Source organism: Pholcus phalangioides, unplaced genomic scaffold (assembly GCF_987345545.1).
Source record: "Pholcus phalangioides strain wild (caught in Gottingen) unplaced genomic scaffold, Ppha-v1.0 ptg000030l_1, whole genome shotgun sequence".
Lineage (NCBI taxonomy): Eukaryota > Metazoa > Arthropoda > Arachnida > Araneae > Pholcidae > Pholcus > Pholcus phalangioides.
This window is the reverse complement of record NW_028301620.1, coordinates 2,325,531-2,353,054: the sequence shown is the minus strand read 5'-3', so window position 1 is coordinate 2,353,054 and position 27,524 is coordinate 2,325,531. Positions and strand designations below refer to the sequence as shown.

The following is a 27,524-nucleotide window of genomic DNA, read 5'->3' as shown; positions in this document are numbered from 1 at the left end:
TTACTTGAAAGTCTAGAAGTTGAACATTAGTAAGTTAGGGAGTGGCTATACATCAATTGCCCAAAAGAATCCTGAACCATGGTGGGAACTCCCATACTCATACTGGTTGTTATAATTAGCAACTAAATTAATTTAGGGGCCATTCAAGTATTACATAAGCAAAGAATTTTGGCTATTTTTACCCCCCCCCCCGGTCAGAAAAATTAAGTAAGCTGGGCCAAAGCCTCAGAGACTGGTCCCTACCTGGGAGACTTTGTTGACCCCTGGAGGAGTACAAAGGGACATAGGGTCCTTGCTTCACAAGACTAAAAAAATTTAAATATTTTTGTAAAAAAATTAACCCCCTAGCATAAAATGAAAACCTGTCTAAAACAGAAAATAATTTCAGTCTTTTGATGTCCCGTTTTATACAGGTTTCACTGTATATTGTTTTGATGAATTTCTGTTAATTCAAAATGCATTTTTGGAAGCTAGTTATTTAAACTTCTCTGGAAGATTTACCCTGCCTCTCCCAAAATCTTTGATTCAGCAGTGTGTCTTTCCAAAGGAAAACTTTAAAACACTACCCCCCCCCCCTCTAAAATTTGCTGTCTCATCAAGATTGCCACTCATGACATGTCTTTCATTGCTCTCATTTAGCCTTGATCTTGCTATAACCCATGACGACGACTACTACTACTCAACAGTACACGCAATATTCTTGCTTCAAATAAGCATACACATTCCTCTATAGAGCTTCTAACGAATTGGTACATGTCAGAATGTGCAGGTACATGTTACGAACCTAACATGGATTTTGTATCTGTGTAATGCTTGCTATGTGTAGTGTTGCCATCTGCCATCAATTTTTCTAACCATGATGAAGTGTAATGATTGATTAATTGCACCGTTGAAGACCTGCTGTTCTCTGTCTCTCAGTGGCGAGACTTTTTAACAGGGAGATTGGATCTATAACCCACAACCATGAAACTTAACAGCATCATGGGTCATCCAAGCTCAAGTGATCGCCTAGGGCCTCTTCTAGCTGATTGCAAGTACCAGAAGAGTAAGGTCTTCCAATTCACAAACATACATACTTTTAGAAATCATACATATCATTTTCCAATTCAATATTTCACCCTATTGCTTGTGCAATCATCATCCTATTGCTTCAACCTTGCATAATCATCATTCGCCCTATTGCTCTTGCAAAACCCTTCTTCCATCATTTATGTAATACTTGAATGACCCATTATTCATATATAGCTGCTTTTGGTTGTGTGTGTGCGCGCATACATTGCTGTAAAATAAAAAGATCTTCAATGTCTCTCATTTTCCTGTAGATTGTCATTTATTCAATTCTGAACTGTTAATTTTAGTCTTCAGTCAGTTTTTATCTTTCTTATAGTGCTCCTCTGTGTTTTAAAAACTTTTCAAATTTTGGGCAGAACTTGGAACAAATAAAACAATTTCCCATAGGGAAATCCTTATTTTGAGATGATGTTTTTCATCTTTCAGCTAACTGTGATTTTGGAAAGGATCATCTTCATTAGCCGAGGTATCCCTGTATAAGGAATAGTATTTGTTACTCAGTAGACAACTGGTGAAAATATAAATATTATATAATATTGTAAGTAAAATAATCTAAAATACTGGCAGAGATTTCTCATAAAACATAAATGGTTACATATACAAGTACATATTGTACATAAATTATTATTAAATAACTTGGGAAAATTACATTCAATGATAAATATGGTTAATGTAATACAACATACCATACAGACATTGAAGACATCTTTTTTAAGTGGAAGAAAATTCTGTTTTACACTACGAGAAGCAATTATCAAAAGAGCTAGTAAATAGTATAATAAGTTTCAATTAACTCAAGTTGAACTGTTTTTATTCAAAAAACAAAAACAAAATTCTAAAACATGAGTATATCAAGAAAGACAATCAAAATCAAAAATGCACTAAGAATCCAACTTTACTTCATGGTAACAAAAACTCTTGTGTATGTGCATCCACTCTTACTATCTATCTTCAAACTCAAAGATCAGGGGGTGGGGGAAATCTTGAATATGTACAATGAAACTATGTAGTTGTGCAATTGTTATATGCATATATGATTAATATTTCTTATTTCCAACATACAATAAATTGACAAACATCCAATTCAACACGAAAGTTTGAAAACTATTCTTCCCAATATCAAAAAGTCCAAAGCTGCACGAGAATGTTCATAAGTAAAAATTACTTTGAAAGATCAACTTCAACAAAACCATTTGAGTCTGGAACTGTTTCATCTTTTGATGATTCAGATGAAGTATTGGTTTCTTGTTTGGACTCTGATGATGACGATGATGGTAAGGTCGTGCCACCAGTAACAAGAACTTCATCATCATCACATTCTGTTGTGTTCTGCAAGCTCTGCAGTAAATCTGGAGATGAAGGGAAGCATGGCTCTGATCTGGTCCTAGGCTTTACTCGTAACACCGGTGTCACTGTAGCTTTAAAAAAGGGAAGAGTGTTATTATAAATTTAGTAAACTAATATCTAAGTGAAAACTGTAGTCTTCATGATTCCTCAGCTAATTGTGTTTCATGTTTGTTCATTGAAATGACAGAAAGAGAGAGGAAGAGATTTCATACTATAAATACACTATCCAATAGCTATAATTTTGCAGAAAAATTTTTATAAGGTCTATGTACGGTTAAATAATAGTAGTATTCAATAACTACATACTTCTTAATTTAAATTTGAATACATTTACAAATCAAAACTGTCTATTCAAGATTTATTTTTTTGGCATCAATATTTTTTATACCAATAGCCCAGACCGGACTACAGGGGGGCAAAGGGAGGCAACTGCTCTGGGCAGCAAACTTTAGGGGAGAAACAAAAGCACTGTGATAAAATTATCTAAATTTATAGTGGTGGGGGTAGCAAAATCATGTTTGTCACCTCTCACAAAAATCTTGGTTATCGCCCTGTCGATGACATAGGAACGTTTTTTTTACCTAAAATAACTTGCAAGCAGAGAGAGTGATAGCTACACAATTTGAAGTGACTGCACCCAATCAAATGCTACAAACAGCAACAAGTAAAATAATAATGGAAGGGGGACCATAAAGACTAAAATTTGTATACAGCCCCATAATCATAAAATGTGCATTTGAGTCTCTATTATCAACATTTGGTAAATGAAAATACTCAACAAACAGGCTTACCTGATTTTGGTCTGAGAAACTTGGCACATTGTTTCAAGTCCTCTGAAATTTCATTATCCGTAGATGATACACTTTCTGCTTGATCACTTTCTACATCTCCTGTAAGAGCAGTCTCTGGTAATGGAGCATATATAGCTGAAATAATAATTTATCAGTTTAAAAGTGGAAAATACCAAAAAGTTCCATTTAAATTGAATTACATAAATGTTAGGGTCACTGCACCCTAATTTTTATCCATGAGCTTGATGACTTCCACACCATGGATAACTTCTTTTATCCAAGCTAACTTTTGTCATCTATGATGTGGAAAATTCTGTGCATGATTAAAACCCATAATACATGAGTGACAAATTAAAATGTCGTCTAATCCTGCCTAAACTGTAAAAAACATCATTTACTTCAAAATAAATGGTTGGCATTTGAATTTATCTGGCCAACCAACCCCTCCCTCCAATTACAAGTCTCTTCATAGAAGAAAATGTTCATAAATATGGTTGTTAAGTATACTGAAGGACTCAACTAACCTTAATTTAGTAACTCACAGTATTGCCAACAATAGCCTAACCTAACACTTCTTCCAAACCTTGCAGTACAATATACCCTGACATATTTATGTTGTCAGAATTGTGCTTGTTTCGTGTTCTTGCTGGTACTGCAATATGGAAAACAGATGGCAGCACAACAAAGAACATGAAACAAGCACAATTCTGGCAACATAAATATCTTAGAGCCACACATACACTCAGAACACACATTCTGGGATGTACCAATTTGTTAGAAATTCCATAGAAAAATGTGTATGAGGTGCATGTATGGTAAGCAGCAGTACAGTCAACACTCGTTATAACGTCCCCATGTTATAGCGACTGTTCCACTACAATGACCAGCAAGTTCCAAATGTTTTCATATAACGACTGTGCTATATGTTTTCCTTCTGATATAATGACCTCCCAATACAATCGTGGAACGATGAAAGTTGTTAAAACCAGCATCAGCTGTAATACAATATACCTCTTTTTCTTGGCACTTAAATTACATTAATTTATACTCACAAAGATCTGGATGAATTGGGAGCTCGCCTTCAGCACCTACTCCAGGTTCCCTTGGTGGCAACTGGAGTTTTCTACGATCATGTATCTCCTTAGAAATCATTTCCAGATTACGCAGACAGTTCGCATAAGATGTCTTGGAATCGAGGACAGCCTTCTGCAGAGATTCAACTCTGTTTTTTAAATCCTGAAATATAATGGTAGACACATAAAACACACTGGAAGCACATAATTTTAACAAGCACAAATTATTTGGCACAAGGTGATTTTAATGCAGCTAGAAAATGAATAAAGATAATGCACATATTTGATGAAATATTGAATTGTGTTGTATCATCATCATTCGTTGTTGTCCCAGAGGAAAGAGCTTAGGCAAGTTCACCCATTAACTCTGATACCAAATAGAAGAGCATAAAAATGTGAAGTATCCTTCTATGCATGGGCGGAGAAATGGGAAGAGGGCAATACACCCCTCAAATATCTCACCCCCCCCCCCCGAACCAGCATCAATAGCAAAGCCTGTATATGCATATGTATAATTTGGGATCGTCATCATGTCCCCCCCCCCCCCGCAGCTTTTAATGTCTACCTCCTATGGAGAATTCCCACGTTTTCAGAATCAGTATTAAGGGGAAAAAAGTATGGTAACTAATACCATACTCTGGTAAGTACTGAGACCTGTAATTGGAACATTATGAGATACCTGCAAATGATATCAGCCATATAAAAGGTTTAATTGCATTAACAATAAGGATCAAATCTGAAACATATTTTTGGATTTTTTTCCCATCATATCAGTTATGATGAATACTGTGAGAAAATTCAACTTTGGAAGTAATGAAAATGATAAAGTTCAAGCTATAACTCCATAAGACTAAAAATAACCTAATAAATAAAATATTTTTAGTCTATCGAAATTTGTTTGATGTAATTTGGATGAGTGGATGAGGGTTCTTTTAAATGATTGAATAATTTTTGTTTACCACATTTCTTGGCCTATATGCTGCAGTGCTTACGCTTTTAAAAACATAACTTTTTAAGCTTATATCACTTACACTGATGCTGCAATCATATGTAATTTTTGTTAATTAATGCTCATATTAATTTTTGTTTCTAAAAGCACAATCGCCAAGAAATTGGCTATCAGAAGTTGTAACCAGGGCTCCCACTCAAAAAATTAGAAAAAGCAGGACTAAAAAGTAGGATGGGGAGGGTGCCCTACCCCTTAGACAACATAATCATAGCATAACAAAAAAAAAAAAAATTTCCAATACCACTTTTTCAGTATCCTATAAGATTGACTTGAGCCAAATCAAAATGATGGAAATGAAATTGGTTACAAAAAAAGTTTTTTGCCAAAACAGTGCACTAGCAACCACAGATAATTCTTTTCTTTCTCCTCACAATATATATATATATTACATTCTTTTTTTGGAGTCTTCCACAGTCCAGTATGTCAACTCTCTTTGACAATGCACAGCAAATTATGAAGACGTAAGTTTTTTAAGAATGATGCTCTTTTGCACTTTCAAAAGTTCAGTGCAAAATGTGTAAATTTCAAGCTCTGATGTAAATAAGTCAAGGTGAACAGGATGGGTCTTACTGCATTGCTATTCCATTTTTAAAGGGATTTGTTTACATTTTATGCCAGTGTATTCGTTTAAAATGAAGCACTTTCATTTCTAGCACTTTGCTGAGTATTGTGAGCATTGTTTATGCCTCTGCATGCCTTAAAAATACAGAAGACAATTAAATGCTATTGGGTAGCATCAGAGTCACAAAACTTAGAATAGGTCTATGTATCCAACTGCTTTGTTAGGCAAATGCACCATAATGTTGAATGATGAATGTTAGTTACTGTCCAAGACCATGAAAAGTAAATATAAAACTATTTTTTAAATCCAGACAGAAATTTTTAATGACTACTCTACTTGTTGAATCCTCAAACTAAGCAAATGAAAAATTAATAAACCAAATGGTCCACATACGCCCCCCCCCCAAACAACCTTCAATATAATTTCTGCTTTAATCATTAATCTTGTAAATTTTGTAAATTATTTCAACTCATTCCATATTATCCGCAGCATGGTTCACTTAATTTCACCAGCGATTAATTGTAATCTATAACATTTGTACTATTTGGCAATATACTTATAATTCCATGCTCAATTAAAACGAATTACACAAATTTTGTAGATAGGATTTGGTGGAAATTAGGACAAGTGGGAGCCTCCATTGCCATAAGGAGACGAAGGTGAAATGACTCGAACAGTGCCAAGGCACACAGCGAGACGTTCAATACATGGCATGTTAGTAAGGTTACCCACTGTGCTCCATTCAATGGGTGAAACACCTTAGAAATATTGAATGCTTCAAAGGAATAATCCAGTGAACAGTACTCAGCACACTGCCGGTATTTAAAGGAAGAACAGTCCCAGCATGCGCTATACTAAGAACCAACTGGAAGGATGAACTGAAATAGAACTAATTTGCATACAAAAAATTACTATTATTCATTATAACATGATTTTTGGGAACAGTCAAAAAATGTAAACAAGATGGTCGATCAGCGGCACACGATCTTGCAGATCGATTAGTAGGTCTAACAGTATTTAGCAGGTCTAACAGTAACATTACATGTCGTGGCATTCCTGCTATGACGTTTGACTTGAACAGACTTATAGTTTTTCGTTCCGCTCAGCAACTAAGATTGAAGATTTGGTACTCAATCCAAGTGGGAAACTCTGTCAGCGTGATACTTTTACCCTATGAAGATGACACCCGTAGCATGTCAAAATGCATTAGGAATTTTTCAGTAATTACTGGTATTTGCCTTATTCATTGACAAGTTTTTTATTATTAAGCAAAGTCATCTACTCTTCCGAATGAGTGATTTGCAATGCACCATCAGTGAGTTAATGATAAGCTACCAGGGGCCAAAAAGTAATTTAATTCCCAGTTTGAAAAATGAAGCAAATCTAAAAACATTTGTAGTGCAGATAAAGCAATAATGTTCTTTTACCGAAGACAGCAAAAAATTAATTTTGTTACAATAAGAAGTCTGTTAAAATTAAAATTTTTCTGGTTCTAGTTATTAATTAACTTTTACTTTGTTTGATAATTTTCACACCACAACAGTCATTTCATGCAGACAAGGGGTAGTTAAGACTGATACCTAATATATAGGTGATATCTGAATGTCATCACTTTTATGACTTGTATAATTAATGTAAAATTAATGCATCAACCTCTCTCGATATGATAAGAACTTGCAACAGTTACATGCTGTGAGATATTATCTTGGTGTCTTATATATTCCACAAATGAAGTAGCAGAATCTTTGTCAAGAAAGACTAATGAAAGTGGATAGACAAGAATAATGTATTGTCGGATAATCAGCATGGGTTCAGGAAGGGGAAGTCATGTGTAACTAACCTCCTTTGCTTCTATGATCATGTGACTAAGGCTTTGGGTAAGGGCAAAAATGTAGATGTTGTTTACCTTGATTTCCAGAAGGCATTCGATCGGGTCCAACATGGTAAACTCTTGAAGCATTTACATGAGATTGGAATTGGGGACAACTTCTGAATTGGATAGAATCGTGGTTAAAAGATAGGTCGCAACGAGTTATGGTGAACGGGGAATTCTCTGGTTGGACAGACGTCACAAGTGGAGTTCCTCAAGGAAGTGTCCTTGGCCCCATACTTTCTTCACTTTTTATCGATAAACTCGATCAGGGTATTGATGGGATTACTAGCAAATTCGCAGATGATGTGAAGCCAAGGGGGGTAATCGGGAATCAAAACGATAGGGAGTAGCTCCAGACCAATTTAAACAGGATTGCAGCATGGGCAAATGAATGGAGCATGACGTTTAGCTTTGATAAGTGCATGGTCGCTCATTTTGGTTCGAACAACCCACGGTTCTCTTACAAGTTGAATGGTGTAACTATCCCAGATGCAACTAGGGTCACCGATTTGGGAATTCTCATTGACGAGCGGCTTAGGTTTTCTCAACATTGTTCAGCGGTGGTCAAAAAATCTAACAGAATGCTTGATCTCATTTTCAAAAAGGTCTCTTCTCATTCTCCTAAAGTCATTCTTTCGCTGTTTCGAGGCTTAGTTCGTCCTGGACTGGAGTATGCTGTAAGGTTTTGAAGACCATACCTACAGAGGGACATAGCAGGGGTGGGAAGTGACAAAGTCCATTTCGGAGCAGCTTTGGAGCAGCAAAATTCAGGATTCGGAGCAGTTTTCGAGCAGCATATTGAGGAATTGGAGCAGTTTTGGAGCAGCAAATTGACGAATTGGAGCAGTTTTGGAGCAGCAAATTGAGGAGTTGGAGCAGTTTTGGAGCAGCAAATTGAGGAGTTGGAGCAGTTTTGGAGCAGCAAAATATAGGATTCGAGCAGATATTTATCAATTGGAGCAGCAAAATTAACAGTAATATTTCCGTTAACCCTCACCCCTTTTCAAAATAAAACAACTGCACTGTCTTTTGTAATCAAAAATCTTTTCAGCAGCTTGTTTTTTGTTTTTCGAGTTTCAGGCTTTCGACACCGGCTTGTTTGAAAGAGCAGCTGTCATACAATTTTTCGCACCAGTCTATTTAAGATGATTTTTGCTTACTGAGGGCATTATTTGCTGTTGCCCTTCAAATGGGCTAAACATTTTTTAGTCTTTATAGATATTATTAATTTTCTATATCAAGGTTTCAATTTGTTTATACTCAGAAAGAAATTGTTGCAAAATGAGAGCGAATTTCGGAAGAATCAACACGATGGTTTGCGATTCAGCACTCATTATTTGGCGAGATTGGCGATCTGACACTCGTTACTTGGCGATATTGGCGATCTTACTCGTTATTTGGAGATTTAACACTCATTATTCGGCAACATTGGAGATTTAACGTTTGTTATTCGGCAAAGTTTCTAAATTAGCAATCATAATTCAGGGGATATGCTCATTTCACTCCCGGAATATTTTTTTCACGAAACATCGGAATTTGACGAAATGACGATCGACTACAGTTATTTCTGCTGCTTCCAGTGGCGACTTTTTTTTTGAAAACGGAAACTGACTCACTTTAAAGCTAAATGACCATTGCAAACTATCCTCAGTTGCACGATCCCGGATATTATTGGCGTTTCGCGATGGAAAGCCCGATGATGGGCAGATAGTTTAAATACAGTGATAGTTACAAATACAACGCCACAACATGCAAATTGCCCAACGATGTGGCTGACTTAAGAACATCATGGATCCCCGAGCCATTTTTTGGAGGCCCTACCTACTACTGCTACATCACACATGCACCCCGCCCAACACCCCCCCCCCCCACGGTACCCCCAACGTAGTTGAAGTACAGTGGAATAAAACACGCTCTTTTCGGAAAGAATAGTTTTGTGGTAATCAGGAACAAAAATTTTGACGTCCTTTCCGAAATTCCAGGAATACTGAATCAAAATTCGCTGTTTGGCGCAGAAAAATACGAAAATACCCTATTGGAGCAGGATGGCGCAAGATGCTAATTTTGGCGCAGTACGCCGCAATAGGCGCAGAGTTCCCACCCCTGACATAGACTTGGTTGAAGGGGTGCAGAGAAGAGCTACGTGTGTCCTTATTGGCACACTGGGCTTGAGTTATGAAGAGAGACTTCATTTTTTGAATATGTTTACATTGGATTAACACAGGTGTCGAGGAGATATGATCCAAGTGTTCAAAATTTTCAATGGGATGGATAGGATGGACCATGAACTTTTAGTACACAGCCAATCGACTGCTTTTACAAGGGGACACCAGTATTGATTGGTGAGGAACAATACAAGGCTATGGTGTCGCAGGGAATTTTTCTCTAATAGGGTTGTTCATCATCATCATCATCATCATTTGGCGTCCCATAGGGGACGAGCTTAGGCAAATTTTGCCCATTGCTCTAGCACCAAGTGGTTCAACATGAGTTGTAGGTCATGTAAGAATGAAGAAAGATATTATTCTGTGGAAATACCCAGAGTTTGGTGACTGCTCCGGGGACGAGAGTTATGGTGTCTATTACCACATTGTATTGGGTCTCTGTATGGGACATTAAGGAGAACCGCAACCAGTAAAGCCATGTCAGAGAATTTGAGGCTGCTCCTGTCTGCGGTGCCCTTTTAGAAAAGGAGCAGAGAAGGTCTCAGGGATATGGCTGAGAACTCAACATGAGGTTATTAAATAGTAATGCATGAAAGTTCAAGTTAAAGCAGAATTGAAACTCACCATGAATTTAGGTGTTTAGTGTAATTTAGAAAATTTACCAAGTTGTAAATGCTGGGAGCATTCACAACTTCACTTAGAGTCACCTGATGATCACCGAAGTAGTTCCTTCTCGGGATGGAGAAGGCGGGACATCGTCCCACATAGTGGAGTGGAGTTTCGTCTTCTTCTCCACACGCAGGACAAATAGGTGAATCTGTATAACTACAGTTGTGTAGGTGTTTCGCTAGGTTAGCATGACCAGTGATGATCTGTATAACCTGTCGAATTTGTTTCCTGTTCAATGAGATAAGTTTTTTAGCAATATTCGGATGGGTTCCCAAGGCCAGCTTGGCCTGTCTGCAGTCCTGCCTTGAGTTCCATTGCCGCATGTGTTTGTCTTCTATCCATTGTTTGACATCTCCTTTGATGGTTGACATCGAAACAGGATAGAAAGGTTCAGGACCAGATAGCTTCATGTTCGCTGCCTCTTTGGCTATCTGGTCTGCGAGTTCATTTCCCTGGAAATTTACGTGACCAGGAACCCAGTAAAGGTTGATGTTGTTGCTCAATGCGGCCAAGTTATTCAGCATGTCAGTGCAGTATTTTACACACAGTTGAAACTTGAGGAAGTTGTCAAGAGCCAATAGTGCTGCTTGGCTGTCAGAGAAGATAACAATTTGTTTTCCATGATACCCTTTGGTAATCAGACTTTCAGCCAGTATGGCTATTGCTAATACTTCAGCTTGAAAGACCGTCGACGTTTTGCCTAGATACAAATGTATCTTATGGTAGCCGTGATCCACTCCAAAGATGCGGAAAATTGCTCCAGCCCCAGTATCAGTAATCCTAGAGCCATCGGTGTAACATTCAATAACTCCTGTTGAGATGCTATCAATTATGTGGGCAACTTCATTTCTCCTGAGTATGTGGATAGTGAAGCATTTAGTAAAATTTTTTGTTTTGGAACAGGAGTCTTTTGGCATTAGTAGAGAGGGTATCTCCGCTTTTCCCCGTAGACAGCTGTCAAGATGATTCTTGAAAGAAGGTTTGTATCCCATATATGGTCGATTGCACCATGTACCATTTCTTTCCATCCTATACATAGTTTTAAACGCTTCTCCTTGTAGGTACCATCTCAGAGGTGGTATCTTAAGAGTAGTTTCAAGGGCGATGGAGGGAGAGCTGGGTAAGGCTCCCGTGATAAGAATGCAAGCTAGTCTTTGCACTTTTTGCAAGACAGTTTCATAAGAGGTCTTTGATAACACCTGGTGCCATACCACACAACCATAGCTCAGCATTGGGCGTGCTATGGCAGTATAAATCCACTGAGTGGTTTTAGGGTTTAAACCCCAGGCTTTACCAATAATTCTTTTGCACAGCATAAGTATATTAGTGGCCCGTTTAGCTCGTTCATGAATATGGGATTTCCAGGAGAGCTTAGAATCCAAGTGACATCCAAGATATTTCACTCTGTCACATATGGTTAATTCTTGTCCCTTGAGGGTTAAGTTTCCAATTTCCCATTTTCTGTTCCATGTGAAAATCACAATTCTGGTTTTTTCCGTGGAAAATGTTAGTTGGTGTTTGTCACCCCATCTGCTGACAGAGTTTAAAATTTGTTGAGCAAGAATCCTCATTGTGGATAAATCATGCCCTTGAATGAGCACGACTAAGTCGTCTGCATATGCCTGTGTATACCCTGGTCCTTTCATTAGATCAGAGATCAGGGAGCTGAAGACCATGTTCCATAGAAAGGGAGAAAGGATTCCTCCTTGCGGACATCCTCTTCTGATAGCTCTTTCAGCTTGGGCATCAAGAACATGAACAGTGATTGTTCGGTTCTGAGCATATGATCAATCCATCTAGTTAACATAGGTGGAATGTTAAAATCTATTAGTGCCTTACATACAGAGTCAAAAGTAACGTTGTCAAAGGCTCCAACGATGTCCAGAAAAATACCAACAGCAAATTGTCCATTGATAATTGTGTAATGATAATTGTGTGTTGGAATTTTTCTCTAATAGGGTTGTTAGTAAATGGAATAGCTTACCCCCGGAGGTAGTAAATTGTAACACAATTGACACATTTAAAAAGAAATATGATAAACATGTTGGGGTAAATTGAGAAGCTATTCATACTTAGAATAAGACAACCATAAGTATTCTTTATGGCATTGTATAATATTTTATCACGTGTATATATTGTTTATAATTTTTATTAATTACATTTTTAATTGGGTAGCTGTATTTTTGAAATATATGACATCCATATTTTATGGGCATCTTTTTCTCAGCCACCTCGTTGGGCATTTTGCCTGTTGCGGCGTTGTATTTGTAAGACTAATTTCAAACTACTGAGAGATCTGAGTAAATAAATAAACATATATATATTTTTTTTTTTTTTGTATTATGGGCCAATGCTCTTTTGACATTGGCTACAGCAAAAAACTTTTAAACGCTCTTGAAAAATTTCTAACTACCAAGAACATCTTGATAAAATTCTTCTTATTTATACTAAAATCAATGGAGAGGATATGAAATAAAAGGTTTATATGCATGTCTTTAAAAAAAAAAAAAGAGTTTTTGAAGCCAGTTTGCAATTTATATTTTTAGAATTTAGCATTAACATGAAAAAAATACACATCTAATATATTATGACTAAATTTAAGTTTCTCTCACCTGAAGAACTCGCAAAAATACTTTCTTCTGCTCAAAGTATATTCTACAAAAGAAGAAAAAAAAATAATTGACAAAAATATAAAACAATTGATTCATACACACACAAAATACAATATTGGATGAATCAAAACCATGGACATGAACACTCCCAATTTTAGACAGTGCCCTTTATAGACTTTGTAATACAGATCTGTCAAAAAATTTTCACTTTTAGAATGAAAAAAATCTTTTTTACTACTTGTGTACACTCTGTAGGCTATAGTTGGAACCAATTATAAAGAACACAGATATAATGAAATTTTATCTTCTTCTTTGGCCCCAAAATAGAATATACCAAAAATTACTATGCATGTCGCAGAACAGTCAGTACTTCTGCAGAACAATCTTCAAAAGAATTATAAGAAAAGAAGGAAAAATAACTCTTCAATGCAAAAAACATTATTATTCTGGTTTTTTTCAGTTAGCGAGAGCTCATTGCAAAACATTGTTTTGGGACCTTTTGGATTTTGCATTGTTTACCTATGTTATTTTCATCACTAAAAAAAATAACTAATTTTGATAAGTACATATAGTGAAAATTTTTTGACTGGTTTTTGAATGAACATCATTGTTATTTTCTCATTGTATTCATTATAATCTCTCTGATCAATGTCTTTTACTTGTTTGGTAGAGTTGATAATACCCTTTAATTTTTATAACAATTATGAGTACATCAACAGCTTTCTTTAACTTTGTTGACTCATTAACGATGACTTTGATTTTTTTAAAAACAAAAAATAATGAGTGGAACCACTTCCACCATTTATTGGCAAAGAAAAAACTTAAATTTTCAAGCACATTTTCTGACCAACCGGCGTTAATGGGTTAAAAGCATAGAGTTACCAGACATCCTCCTTTAGGAGAATGTGTCCCTATTTTTCACGTAATTTCAAGAATCCTCCAACATTTTAGAAAATTTGCTCTTTTGTCCTCCTTTTCAGGTTTCTAAAATTATTTCTATTTTTTTTTTGGGGAGGTTTACTCTGAAAAATATGTCTTGTTTTTTTCTGCCACAAATTTTTACATACTTTGACCACTCACCATCAAAATTCTCAGAATATAAGAATACAAGTAGCCTCAAAGAAGGCAGATGTTATACTCTAACCATGGCCCAGCTTGCTACAGGATAATATGAATGAAGTCTGAAAAACAGCTCTGACAGTGCAAAACCGAAAATCAATTTTAAGAATACCATTGTTTGCTCAACAACAGCTAATGCTGTTCACTGAAGTGGGAAGGAAGAAGGTATTACCTCTTTTATTCAGAAATAAAAAAAATTAGATGCAAACAACATTCAATACTGATCTCTATGGCGAAATTGCCTACTAAAGGCAATCTAAAAGAAAACCAAAACTCCAGAAAGAAAAAAAAATCTGAATGAAAGAAAACCTCTTGACATGCTTCAGGCAAAGTAATAAAACTGTCTATAAAACTATCTTTCCCAAAGTGGGCAATGTCATTGTCTGAGGGGCAATGGAAAGGTCCAGGAGGGTGATCAAAGCTACGGGTATAACACAGGATCCTATGAGTTCATAGGATCCCCCCCCCCTTCAGTGGTTGGGGGGGGGGGCTGATGAAGGAAAACATTTTCTGAAGAAGAGGGAGATGGAACAAAAAGTTCAGAAAACTATGGTCTAGACTCGACTGTATGAACAATTAATTAATTACAAGAGAGGGAAGGTGGATTGTTATTTGTTCCTTTTTTGCTGTTTTTTAACAGTTCTGTTTCATTTGGGAAAAATTATTGTTATGGCGCTTGGTAGAATAGTGCCATCATCTGTTGTGGAAATTGAGGAAAGTGACATCACCACTGATGTGGTATTTCAGGGTTGTAAAAAACCCCAGCCCGGGAGGGTTTTTCTGAAAAACCCGTGTTTTTTGGGTAGAAAACTCGCGGTTTTTTGGGGAAAATTAAATTTTCTTTTTCCACAACCACAAAATATCTAATTTAAACATGTGTACATCTTACATTATGCCTAAATATATATTTTTTAGTGCATGTTAAACTATGTATCTTATATATAAATGTGAAAGTATGTATGTATGTATGCTCTTTATACAAATCTACAGTTTTAGACCGATCGTCGCCAGCTTTTGCATATATACCAAACAGGACCGGGATTGAACCGTAGGCTACTTTAAAAGTTCGTCAGAGCTGGGCAAATGCCCGAAATGGGGGAAAAACTGTCGGGCAACAATGGTTTTCGGGGCCTCAACAATTACTTTCGGAACGTTTACTTTGGTTACCGTGGTTTCCAACAATGCGTTTCAGACGTGAGTATATGCCTTTACAATGGGGTTTGTCAGACCTTCAATTCTGTTATTATAACAGTTTATTCCTTTATAACAGTTTGTCACTTTTCCAATCCTCCCAGTAATTGAAGAAAATCCGGGAAGCGCTGGGTATTTCAGCTAGCCTATATACAGGGTGTTCTGTAACTGCTAATGCGGCCTTTATCTCATCAACCGCTCATCGTAGAGATATAGTTTCAATTTAAAAAATGCTTAAAAGGCGTTTGAATAATATTCGCTGCACAAGCTGGGCGTATTATGTCGCTAACAACAGAACAACAACTACGGCGACAAAACTGGGAATAAAGATGTTCAACGTCAACTGATGAACTCAATGCTTGCCTCAAATGATCAACACTCTGGCACGAAGTTAAAAAATTAACATTATCCACTAACATGCGAGCAAAATGACTCAGCACTGCTATCATTTTCACATCAGTTGATCAAACTTGGCAACGGAAGAATTCCCGTATACCCAAGCACTGGATTGATTACGTTCCCAAATGGATTTTGCCAATTGTTGAACTCAGTTCAAGAATTTACTCAGATAGTCTTCCCAAACATTCAACAAAATTACAGAAACCATGAGTTGCTTTCTGAGAGAGCGATTCTGGCATCGAAAAATGACAGTGTGAACAAGATCAACGAAAAAATCCTAAAAATTATTCCTCGAGACCCCATCTTACAAATCGGTTGACACTTTCACAGACTCAGCGCAGACAGTTCTGTATCCTGCAGAATTTCTGAAGTCTTTGGATACTACTTGAGCCCTGTATTTCTCACGGACAGCTTTTCGTCGCCTGTTCGCGTGTTGGTAATCCCAAAAATTTGTACATCTACACACCAGATGGAAAAACAAAAAATATTGTGTATCCACAAGCGATTGTCTCAAGTTTTTAATTAAAATATTTAAAAATAATTAATATAATTAATTTTTTCTTACTTGATGCAGAAATTTTTTTCATTAAGAAATAATTATTAAGCTATACATATATACATTTTTTACGGGGCGGGCAACGTCGCCGGGTATCAGCTAGTTTGATTAATAAAATTGGGAATAATAAAATAAGAGAATAATTGTTCACTTATAGCCCAGGCGGGATTTTTGGGCAAAATGGGAGGAAAATTGAATTTTCTTTTTCCACAACTTCAAAATATGTAACTTAAACATGTATGTACAACAGAGTGGGTTGAAAAAAAAATGAAGTTTCATTTTCAAATTGCTATAGTGCGGAAAAGTTGCCTCTTTTAATAAGAAGAAAAACAACAAAAAATTTTAAGATCAGTTGATATCTTCCAGTCGCGCATTGTACTTGAAGATTATGAAAATTGACAAAATTGAACATTTTTCTGAATTTTTGAATATTACTTAAAATTTTACGATCGACATTCAAAAGTTTGTCATGCTTATTTTATGGTTCAATAAAGTAAAATAAATTAAAACATCATTGATATTTCAATGTTTATCGGTCCCGCAATGTGTTCAAAAAACTGGAATTGACTAAATTTTTGCAAGTTTCATTGTGCAAAAGTTAGACTTTAAACGTGAACACTTGGAAAAGAAACAATAGAAGAAACTGTAAACCAATAAATCCTAGTCAATTTTGGTAACTATAATGTAAAGTACATACACTCTCCTACTTTGAATGGTTGATTGGATAGAGTGTAGGTGAAACTCAATGTGCAGCCACCTCTTCATGGTAAATTCTGGGTCATTTTGTTCTGGCAAAGCATGCAAAGAGCTGTACAATGAAACTTGTAAAAATTAGGTCAATTCCAGTTTTTCGAACACATTGTGCGACCGATAAACATTGCAATATCAATGATGTTTTAATTTATTTTACTTTATTGGACCATAAAATAAGTATAAGAAACTTTTGCACATCGATCATCAAATTTTAAGTAATATGAAAAAAATTTATGAAAAATGTTCAATTTTCATAAACTTCAAGTACGATGCAAGATGTCAATCGATTTTAAATTTTTTTACGTCATTTTTCTTTTTATTAAAGGAGGCTACTTTTCCGCACTATAGCGATTTGCAAATAAAATATTTTTTTTCGACCCACCCTAATGCACATCCTTTATGTGTACATCTTATATTATGTCTAAGTATACATCTTTGGTGAATGTTAAACTATGTATTTGATCAATAAAATTGACCATGATTATAAGTAAGGGAATAAACAAACACACCCACTTCTGTGTAATTATATCTGAACCTTGAGTTGTATGCAGAACTGCAGCAAGAAAATTGTTTGTGGTAAAATAAATGAATTTGGAGATAATGAAAATTCTGAGAAATCAGAATGGTGCCCAAATTTTTTTTTTTTTTCTTCAAATTTTTCAGACCCAGCAGAAAATGTAATCAAAAGTGTCCTGATAAGTCAAAAATAAAACCTTTCAGCTATGTAACCAGAACCACAGTTTTTTTTTATAACTGAACCCAAACTTTCAGGAGCTAAAGTCTCATGCTTCTCTTTTTCTTAAATTCCTCACAGTTAAAGAATATCCCTATTTCATTAAATTAAATTCTGAAATATTTTTAAAGGAGCAGTGATAATTAAAAAATGATCTGGCTAAGAGGAGGAGATAAGTTCTGAGGATTCATTACTCTGGAGGTGTTTTCCACTTGTCCAAATTAGCCATTTTTGGGAACTTAAAACCACAGAATAACTTGAATTATCATTAAACATAAATGTCAATAACATTATTATATATTAATTTCACTTTATACAAGAAACCTGTCATGTATAGCAACAGACCTACAGAATGCCTTCATCTGACTGACGATTTTAACAGGCAAATTTTCTGGGTCGTCATCTTGAAAAATCAAGCTAAGGCTTATTTTCTGCTTAGGTGTTATTTTCACATAAGAAAAACTATACTTTTCGTTCTGTTTCAATTGAAGATGTTCGTTGTCAATGTTCAATTCAGGAATCCCACAGTTATTTTCTTTTCATTATAAAATAATGTTATTTTTGTCTCTTGATATTTCAGTTATGAAAGTCTGATGTACCTGTATAAAACTTATAAAAAAGTATTGCAAAAACATGTAAATATTTTTTGAATGAAAATTCAGTTTACATACATTGGATCGCTTCTTCACAGATACTTCAATTTATTTATACAAAGATTTGTGTGTGTGAAAAATTATTGTGTATTATAAATAAATTTCTGTAGGTATGCTTATCACATATATCAGGTATATTTTTCAAACGAAGGTCCATGGTTACAATTTTCTGTTTGTGATTTCTTGTAAAATATTTTAATATGTGGATCTCATACCTAAATGCTTACATAAAAAACGTAGAAGAATTATAAAAAGGGTGTTTGTGATTCCAAGAAATTATTTATCATCACATTTTTGTTCCTAAAAAATCATTAAAAAATATTTCAAAATATACATATTCTAAACACTGCACTATGCAGCAATTTTTGGAATACATAAACTAAGCTCAAACTAAAATTTTAACCTGAAAGTAACACATTTTCTGAGAAAACAAACAATATTCCCTAAAAAACCCATTTTCCCCAAAAAAACCCCAGCCGGGGGGGGGGGGGGGGAGAGAATGGGTATCTACCCGGGGAGCAAATTTGACAACCCTAATTTAAACATACCCCTCTCACAGCTTTGGAATCCAGTAACCCTATATATACAATCAGGTCTGACAGCACTAAGTAGAACTTCTTGGAAATACCTACATATGAATCAAAACCTAAAATAAAAATGAAATATCTGAAAAATTCCTGTTTAAAAAGTTCCCTTTATGTAAGTTTAATCATCTAAATTAAATCTTCACCCAAACTTTCTTTGACGTCCCTTGTACTGCGATCAAGTTTAGTGATTTTTAAAGTTGATTGTAAATTGATAGCTATGTATATTTTGAATACATGCACACATTCAGAAGCTCTACAAAATATTGAAGGGTAAGTATTGAATATACCATAATTAACTGCCTATAATGTTACTGCACATGAAAATTTTTCAAAAGTAAAAGGTCTTTTCTCAAAAAAAGATAATCTCTGAAAAGGCCTAAAAGAATTTTTGATATTTGTCAATGAAAAAAAGCAAAAGACCTGGGCATTAAAACAAGAAGTTCAATACCTTGCTTTTGCTATATCTTTCTTTAGTCTCTGTTCTAAGGTCTTGACTTTCTGTACAGCTTCAGCAAACACCTGAGTTGTTCGCTGATGCTCTTTTTCACTCTTTTCTTTTAGTGCCTCTGCATTGATGAGCTTTAAGAAACATACAGTTGAAGAACATCCCAAAACTGTTGAACTTATAGCTTAATTAAATTTCTTTTATATTTAATGCTAAAAATAATTGATTAAACGTTTTTTATGAAATATATATTTGTGACCAGTGAACAAAATACCTTTTTAGTTTCTCTGTTAAGCATTTCTTGCCACGCTGAGCTAAACTCATATTCACCTTCATCTTTAGTGCTGAATTTCTCTTCGGTCAGAGCTATCGTGTCTCTCGCTTCTTTGTGGATTCCACAAGCACGATGGTATTTTATCGCAGATTCTTCGCATTCACGTTTTGCCTGATGTAAAAATAAAATGTTGACATAAAAGGTGCATGGCATCATACACAAAAGTCTGAGTCAAAGTGAGTAGATGCCTCCCAAAGGATTGTTAAGCATAAATATATATTTATAATCACCAATGGCAACTTTCCTGTAGAACAACCTCATTAGTTACTATAAAAAAAAATTGAAAATACAAGATTTCTCAAAGAAGTTTTTGATGACATTCAGAGTTCTAGGAAGTATGGAAAAATTTTTACAGCCAAGTATTTACTAGTTTCAAACACTTTATATCTAGGGTTGGGTTTTCGACGTCAAAAACTGGACAAAATATTTTATGTCTCATAAAATATAATTTTATGGTTTATCTAAACCAGTGGTTCTCAACCGGGGGCCATATGGCCCCAGGGGGGGCCACGGATGAAAATCTTGCAAAAGGGGAGCCACGGCTACTGATACTGGGGCCACGAAGAAATTTGTGACATTAAATTTTTTTAGTCAGAGTGATTAAAAAAATTTAATTTCAAACAAAATGTGCATAGAATATCTTTTTCGTAATTTTTCCCCATTCAAGTAACATTAACATGAGGAAGAAGGAAATAAAAAAAGTGGTTCATATAATCTCGGTGGTTTTACGACTTGGGGGTGATAGTAGGCCCTGCCACAAACTATAGAAGAGGTTTAAGCAAAATGGAATAACTGTGAAGACAGAAAATTGTGTGTGTTCAGACCTTTCATTCAAAGAGGGCTGCCATAAAGAAAACAAAGATTTGTTGACTATTCATTGACATTCTTTTGAGTGCTGGTAGTAAATGTAATCCAAGAAGTAGATGGGTGAAAAATGAAAGCTTGAAAAAACCCATCGTTTTCATGCAATTACAGACGGATAGCCATCTAGTTTAGCGCAAAGCTATGTTCAGCCAGCACTGAGTGGTCTGATGGGGAATATATTTGTAAAAATCAAATAGGGAATGATTGCTCTGGGGTATTTTTTATGAATTTCGAAAGGGGGTGCCAATCCATTGCCTCTGCTGAAAAGAAATAAAGTCGAATTCAGTTGTAACGAACTCCAAGAGATCAAATCATACATGAGTAAAAAAACCCGCGAAATTTAAAATTTTTTAAAACTACATTGCTGTGATAATGTATTGGGACAGGGGCTGCTTAAGTGAGGGTGCAAGGGGTGCGGCGCACCCGGGCAGCAGGTTGTAAGGGGCGGCAGCGTAGACTTTACTTAAGACAGCAAAATTTAACACAGTAAAAATTCACGACATCACACTTTTAAGTCCTACTATACCTCGACAACGGAAACATTGAGAAAATAGACAAGGTCTCTGACCGTAATACCAGAAACAAGAATGTAAGCTATCTGGGCGGCTCGAGACAAAATCTGTACCCGCGTGGGACTTATTTTTTGCACCTCCTACCTATTGCTCCCTCCATAGCCCCTACCTCCTGCGTCAGGGAATCTTTCGTGGGGGCCCATGCCCAATTTTCCACGGGGCCCCTTCTACAGTTAATTTATAGAGTGAAAAAAGAAAAGTTATAAGGATTTAGCTCCGGGCCTCAAGCTGGAGCCCTGTCAGCCCTACCTTTAGAAGGTCATGTCCCTCCCTCACAATTTAACCAAACAATTCTTAACAAAACATTTTTTCGGCCCTTCATTTCCGATTTTGCACCCCTCCAGAGCCGACAGTTTGGTTTTTTTTTTTGGCAAATTGAATTTTTTTTTACCCATTCACCCCAGATTTAGCATCCTTTTAAGCGGTGCCCCGTGTGGCTAAGCGCCACCCCTGTACTCTATTACAAGGGCCATTTTGGCTCCCTCACCCATGCCTCCCCCTACAAGAGCCCGGGATAATTCTCAATTTTTTGGCTTTTTCAGGCTATAAATTAACTGTAGAAGGGGCCGTGAGAAATCTGACTGGGAGGGGGCCTGCAAAAGATCCGAGCCTTGGGGCCCATACCCTCACTCAGAATTTGATCCACAATAGTCAAATGAAGGCAAAGGAAAATTTTGGTTTTTCACTTGTCCGGCACCTGGAATACCAGAAACACCTTTGAAAAAATTTTCTTAATAAAAATTATACCGTTAAATATCATCTTCACAGGATAAGTGATGATGATGGCTCACAAAAATAAGTGCTCTTTCAAGGAGGTTAAGTTATCTGGTATTTATTAAGAATGGTAAAATAAGTCTAGAACAAAAAATTTTCAACTTCAAAAGCGGGACGTATGGTCACGCACATTTTGCATGGTAAACAATTATGTGCGGCTTTCTTCTGAAAAAAAATCAGGCTTATCTCCAAGTGCCCTTCTCCGAATCTTTATCAGCCTCCTGGCAGGGTCCCCAGTAGGGGCGGCACATGAGGCTTCGCCCCCGAGCTGCAAGTATGCTCGAGCCGCCCCTGTATTGGGACTTCCTCCAAGATTGACACCACATCTTTAAAGTTTTTTCAATCGATAGTGTAATACTTCCTTTTAACTGCCCTACTACTGGCCTGCAGCATCCTAAATAATTTCAATGCAATTTTCCTATCCTGCAAGAACAATGTTGTGGACATTGGAAAAAAAAAATCTAAAAATTCGTATGACTACATTTAAAGCAATTGAAATCCGTTTATTAGACACTCACTGCATCTGCTGATTTCTAAAAAAAGTGCAATACATTCTCACGTAAGTCTTCACTTTGAAATGTCCATAACCCGCTCAATGCGTCTCTTTGTATCTGTCAACCTAAAATTTATGGTTTTTAGTGCTGATAATACGCATGAAAAACCAATTTAGCAACGCATTTTAACAATCTGCAAAAACTGCTTGGATTTGATAGTTGGAAATGTCGAAATGCCAAAGATTTGGAGTTCGAATCAAAATGAAAATGTCAAGTAATTGAAATTGTGCTTCGTATAAATGAAATATTTTAATATTGAAAGCTATATATCTATATATATATATATATATAGAGAGAGAGATTAATCTCGTGCTCGTAGTCATTCGTCTCATAAATGTGAACTTTTGTCATAAAACTGAGAGTGAGGCATGAATCCCCTTTTGCACAAGTGGAATTTCGAGGCATTTACGCACAACCGAGCCCGTCTTGGCCATTTTTCTTTTTCTCCCCACTCTTTCTTCCTTTTGTTTCCTTCCTAAATTTATAAAAGTAAAAAGGACATAATCATTATAAAAAGGACTGTTTTCAGATGAAATTGCCGAAGTTGAATTACTTTACTGCAAAAATGTCAGATTTTTTTGGGGGAAATACGGTCAAACCCAAAGCGTATTAAAGACCCTTTATTAATACGCTTTGGTCAAACCCCATTATAATGAACTCCAAGAGACCCGAGAAATCACTTCGTAATAACGAAATTTCGTTACAAAGGAATTCCAGATTTTTATATTGTTCCTATGTAAACCTATCCGAGGGATTAGAAAAGTTTTCGTTAAAACGATATTTTTCCCGTTGTAATGGTATTTGTTACAATGAGAGTTGACTGTATTTCGTCTCAAGCTATTTTTTTACGTGTATTTGGAGGCTGCATGGGTAACAGGGCCTATGACATTTAACTGGTGAGCCATTAATCTTGAGACATACCCAACTAGAAAAAGTATCGAAATCACGTGCCCAACTCAGATATGTCATTCATGTTGTAAGGGGTTGTATATTGATAAAATTAAAAAAAACAACTCTTTATACCATCCCCGTGTGCCAAAGAACCCAATTAAGAAGATCCCGATGCCAACTAAAATAATTTCACATTTCTAAGTGCAATATTCACAGAGATATGCGAATTCAAAAACGTGAAGAAATTTGGGAAAAAACAGCATTCAATGCGGGTAAAATGGTTTCCCCTCATTTAATGCTGTTTTTTTCCAACTTTCTTGGAATATCTCAGTGAAAATTTGAACTTAGACACGTTGAATTTTTTTCGTCGGAGACCAGGAAACAACGTTCCAATTGGGTTTTGGGGCACAGGGTATCCGCATAAAACGTTAACATTTTTATTTTAATAACTCTGTAACCACTGGCATCATAAATTAAATATCTGAGTACTACACATTATTCGGGTACTTTTTCTAACTGGAAGTATGCCTCTAGGACCAATGGTTTGCCAGTAAAATACCATATGCCCCGTTACCTATGCGCCCTTTATATGAAATATAGTACGGACTGTTTTGTGAAATATTGTGTTGTGTTTAAGCCAACACGCACGTTGCGTCGTTCGCCTGCGAGAGAGCGGTCTCATTATGAACCAAAAAGCCACTTGAAGGTAGCTTGTCATCCAATGAAATATCAGATTTTCACCGTATCGAAATTCAAGTCAATAAACTAATAATTTTCTTATTTGAAAATCTGATTATTTATATTTTCGATGGGCTTGAAATCCTGATAGTGAATCATTATTATGTTCACACTAACAGTTTTGTCACTGTGTACATGATTTCTCTGGAATGAATGGTTCAAACAAATATTTAAAAAAATTTTCACACGCATTGTAGTTTTTTTTAAATTCATAGAAGGGCTACAACATGAATATATATCCTTGATACATGTATTGTTGTTGAAATCGATGTGAAAGGTTGAACTTTTCAATTGTGATTCATTTGTGTGGCTATTCCCTCATTGCTACTTTTATCCGCACGAAGGGAATAAATTTAACAAAACTGCTTGCTACCACTTTTTGCGATTTTTATCATTATAAGAATGCATATTTTGGAAGCTACAACTGACATTTCTCAATGAAACCATAATCTTTTACACAAAAAAAACTAATTTGGAAATAATAAAAATTTCATCCAGTATAGTAACTTGATGACATTGTGCCGTCTTCGAGCGCAGAGTTTATATTGATTAAAAATATATTTTTTTTAATTGGACTGACACAACACATAAAACATACAAATCAAACTGAGAAAAACACAAAACACAATAAACTTCACAAAAAGTAACATTACTATGACCCTTTGTGAGCCCAAGGGATTTATTCTATATTTTTACTGTATTCTATTATGTTTATTTTGCTTTTCATTATTTTCATAAATTAAAAATTAATCAAATTAAATTCAAAAATATTTATACTTCAGACAATTTTTGAATAACGATCTTCTAATGGGAAAACGGGGGGGGGGGAAGAAAGAAAGGGGAAGTAGAAAATTATTCATGTCTGCAAGGGGGGCCACAGGAATGAAAAATGGTTGAAAAGGGGCCATGGACAAAAAAAGGTTGAGAACCACTGATCTAAACTACTCATTACCTGTGTTCAATTTACTAAGCAAAATAGAGCTGTTTCAGAATATGTGTGATAGGGCATCAAGGTTTGGTTTTTGACTTCATAAACCAACTCAATATTGAACCAATCAAAAACTTATATATATATTAACATTATAAACTTAAAACAATATATTCAATTTGAATATAACTGCCATACCTAGGACTAGCACATGGTTTGTACTTGCCCTTCTCCATCTATTTTATATATTTTCATATTGACTGCAACTTTGCTTTTTGCTTCAACTTGACAAAAAACATTTGTTTTGTTTTTTCTTATGATTTTTGAATTCAATGGAACATTGGGGGATCGAATATTTATTTAGGCTATGGAGGCCAAGAAATGCTCTCAGAAACGTTCTGTGTTAAGCCAATGCCAATGTGTTCCTCCCTGATGAGAACCCAAGACCTTGGCTATATGACTTTTTCAATTTTGAATTCTTCGATTAATTTTTTTTTTTTTAAATTTTCAATGTTCATATTTTTCGCTTTCTCTTTCCGGTTCACATAATTTTTTTCACATTTAAAAATCAACTTTATACATATACATATATACAACTGATTTTCTGTCTGTCTATGTATGTGTATATATGCCAAACAGTGCCCAGATTGAATGACATGCTACTTTAAAAGTACGTCAGAGCAGGGCAAATGCCAGAAATGGGTAAAAAACGGTCAGGCAAACAATGGTTTCTCTGTCCCAACAATCACTATTGGAATATTTACTTTGGTTACAGTGGTTCCCTAGCAATGCGGTTTCCGACGTGCATATGCCTTTACAATGGTTTGTCACTTCTTTAATGCTGCCAGTATTATGTATAATAGTTCATTCCTTTATAATGGTTTGTATTTTTCAATCCTCCCAGTAATTGAAGAAAACCTGGGCAGCACCGGGTATTATAGCTAGTCTGTTATAAAAAGAGTACAGTAGATGTTTATATCTATACACATATATAAACAGATAAAGAAATTTCGAAGGGTCAAGAATCATCTTGAATTGAAAAATATCAAATCATTCCATATTTTTTTCTTCAGCTTTTATGCTACGCTTTATTTAAATTGTATATTTTACAAGAAAAAACATATATATATACTGTCAAAAATAATTCTGTAGAGTAGAAAATTATTTTACAATCATATTAAGTATTTATTCTTTGTATAGCATAGTTACTTTAAACATTACATAAAATTAACATATTTCCAAAATGAATTTTTATATTGAAAAGCAATATTTGAGGTTTTTGACGTGACAGTTTAAACCATCAAAAACAAACATACTTCAAGAACCTGTCAACCGTGTATCTAGCCTGATATTACATTCAGTGATCCTGTACTTCAATGCACATACCTTTTGAGCAGCCTCTTCAGCATCAAAGTATGGCCTAGCAACTTGAACACATTTCCCAAGTTTCTTTCCCAACTGCTTAAGTATCTGACTGTACTCACTCAGAGTATTACGAAACGTTGCATTTGCTTCCTAAGAAAAGAGTGCAAACAGGCAGCCTTAAAAATAAATGCCCATGTGAATGTGAAAAAATGAATATGTAAAATAAATAATCATATATAACAATAGAAATGAATTACCTTTTGAGTTTGATAATACAATTGTATAATCGACATTAGATTTACCCAAAATTCCAAAAAGAACACTGCTATGCGCGTTTCGGAACTATATGAAGTTCTTTCATCAGTAGCAGAAACAAAGAAAGAAAATATTGAAAACCTCCAAACGGGAAGTTACTCCCTGTTGTAGACAAGAGTCAAATTCAAAATGAACCGGCAACAAAAGAATAGAGGAGGAGGATGGAAAAATAAAAATGGCATCACTATCACGTTCTCGGTTGCGATTGGCTCCGCCATTTTTCTTTTTCCATCCTCCTCCTCTACTCTTTTGTTGCTGGTTCATTTTGAATTTGACTCTTGTCTACAACAGCGAGTAACTCCCACTATAAGGAGTTTTTCAATATTTTCTTTCTTCGTTTCTGCTACTGATGAAGGAACTTCATATAGTTCCGAAACGCGCATAGCCGTGTTCTTTTTGGAATTTTGGGTAAATCTAAAGTCGATTATTCAATTGTAATATGTAACAATGTCAGTGAAATTAATTATCAAGTTACTTACATCAAGCTGCAACTCTAAGCTGTTGATTTCATCAGTATATGAATTCAAATACTCAAGCTGGTCCTATTGGAATAGCAAATACTATTATTATTTAAAAATATA

The 27,524-nt window shown here is 35.5% G+C and overlaps 1 protein-coding gene across 2 annotated transcripts in view; it reads right to left on the bottom strand.

Annotated features, from left to right (window-relative positions):
* Positions 1–1,865: 1,865 nt before the first annotated feature.
* Positions 1,866–27,524, bottom strand: part of LOC149067445 (SH3 domain-binding protein 5 homolog) — a 39,749-nt gene continuing 14,090 nt past the window's right edge. Inside the window, exons 3-10 of one of the 2 annotated variants that reach the window (XM_089252662.1) lie at positions 27,423–27,485; positions 26,650–26,778; positions 19,883–20,053; positions 19,612–19,742; positions 13,173–13,215; positions 4,262–4,445; positions 3,210–3,344; positions 1,866–2,489 (exon numbers count right to left, since the gene is read on the bottom strand). In XM_089252662.1, the coding sequence (XP_089108788.1) occupies positions 2,233–2,489; positions 3,210–3,344; positions 4,262–4,445; positions 13,173–13,215; positions 19,612–19,742; positions 19,883–20,053; positions 26,650–26,778; positions 27,423–27,485 (1,113 nt within the window). In that variant the 3' untranslated portion in view covers positions 1,866–2,232. The remainder of the gene's footprint in view (positions 2,490–3,209; positions 3,345–4,261; positions 4,446–13,172; positions 13,216–19,611; positions 19,743–19,882; positions 20,054–26,649; positions 26,779–27,422; positions 27,486–27,524) is intronic. The other variant, XM_089252663.1, reaches the window with a different exon arrangement.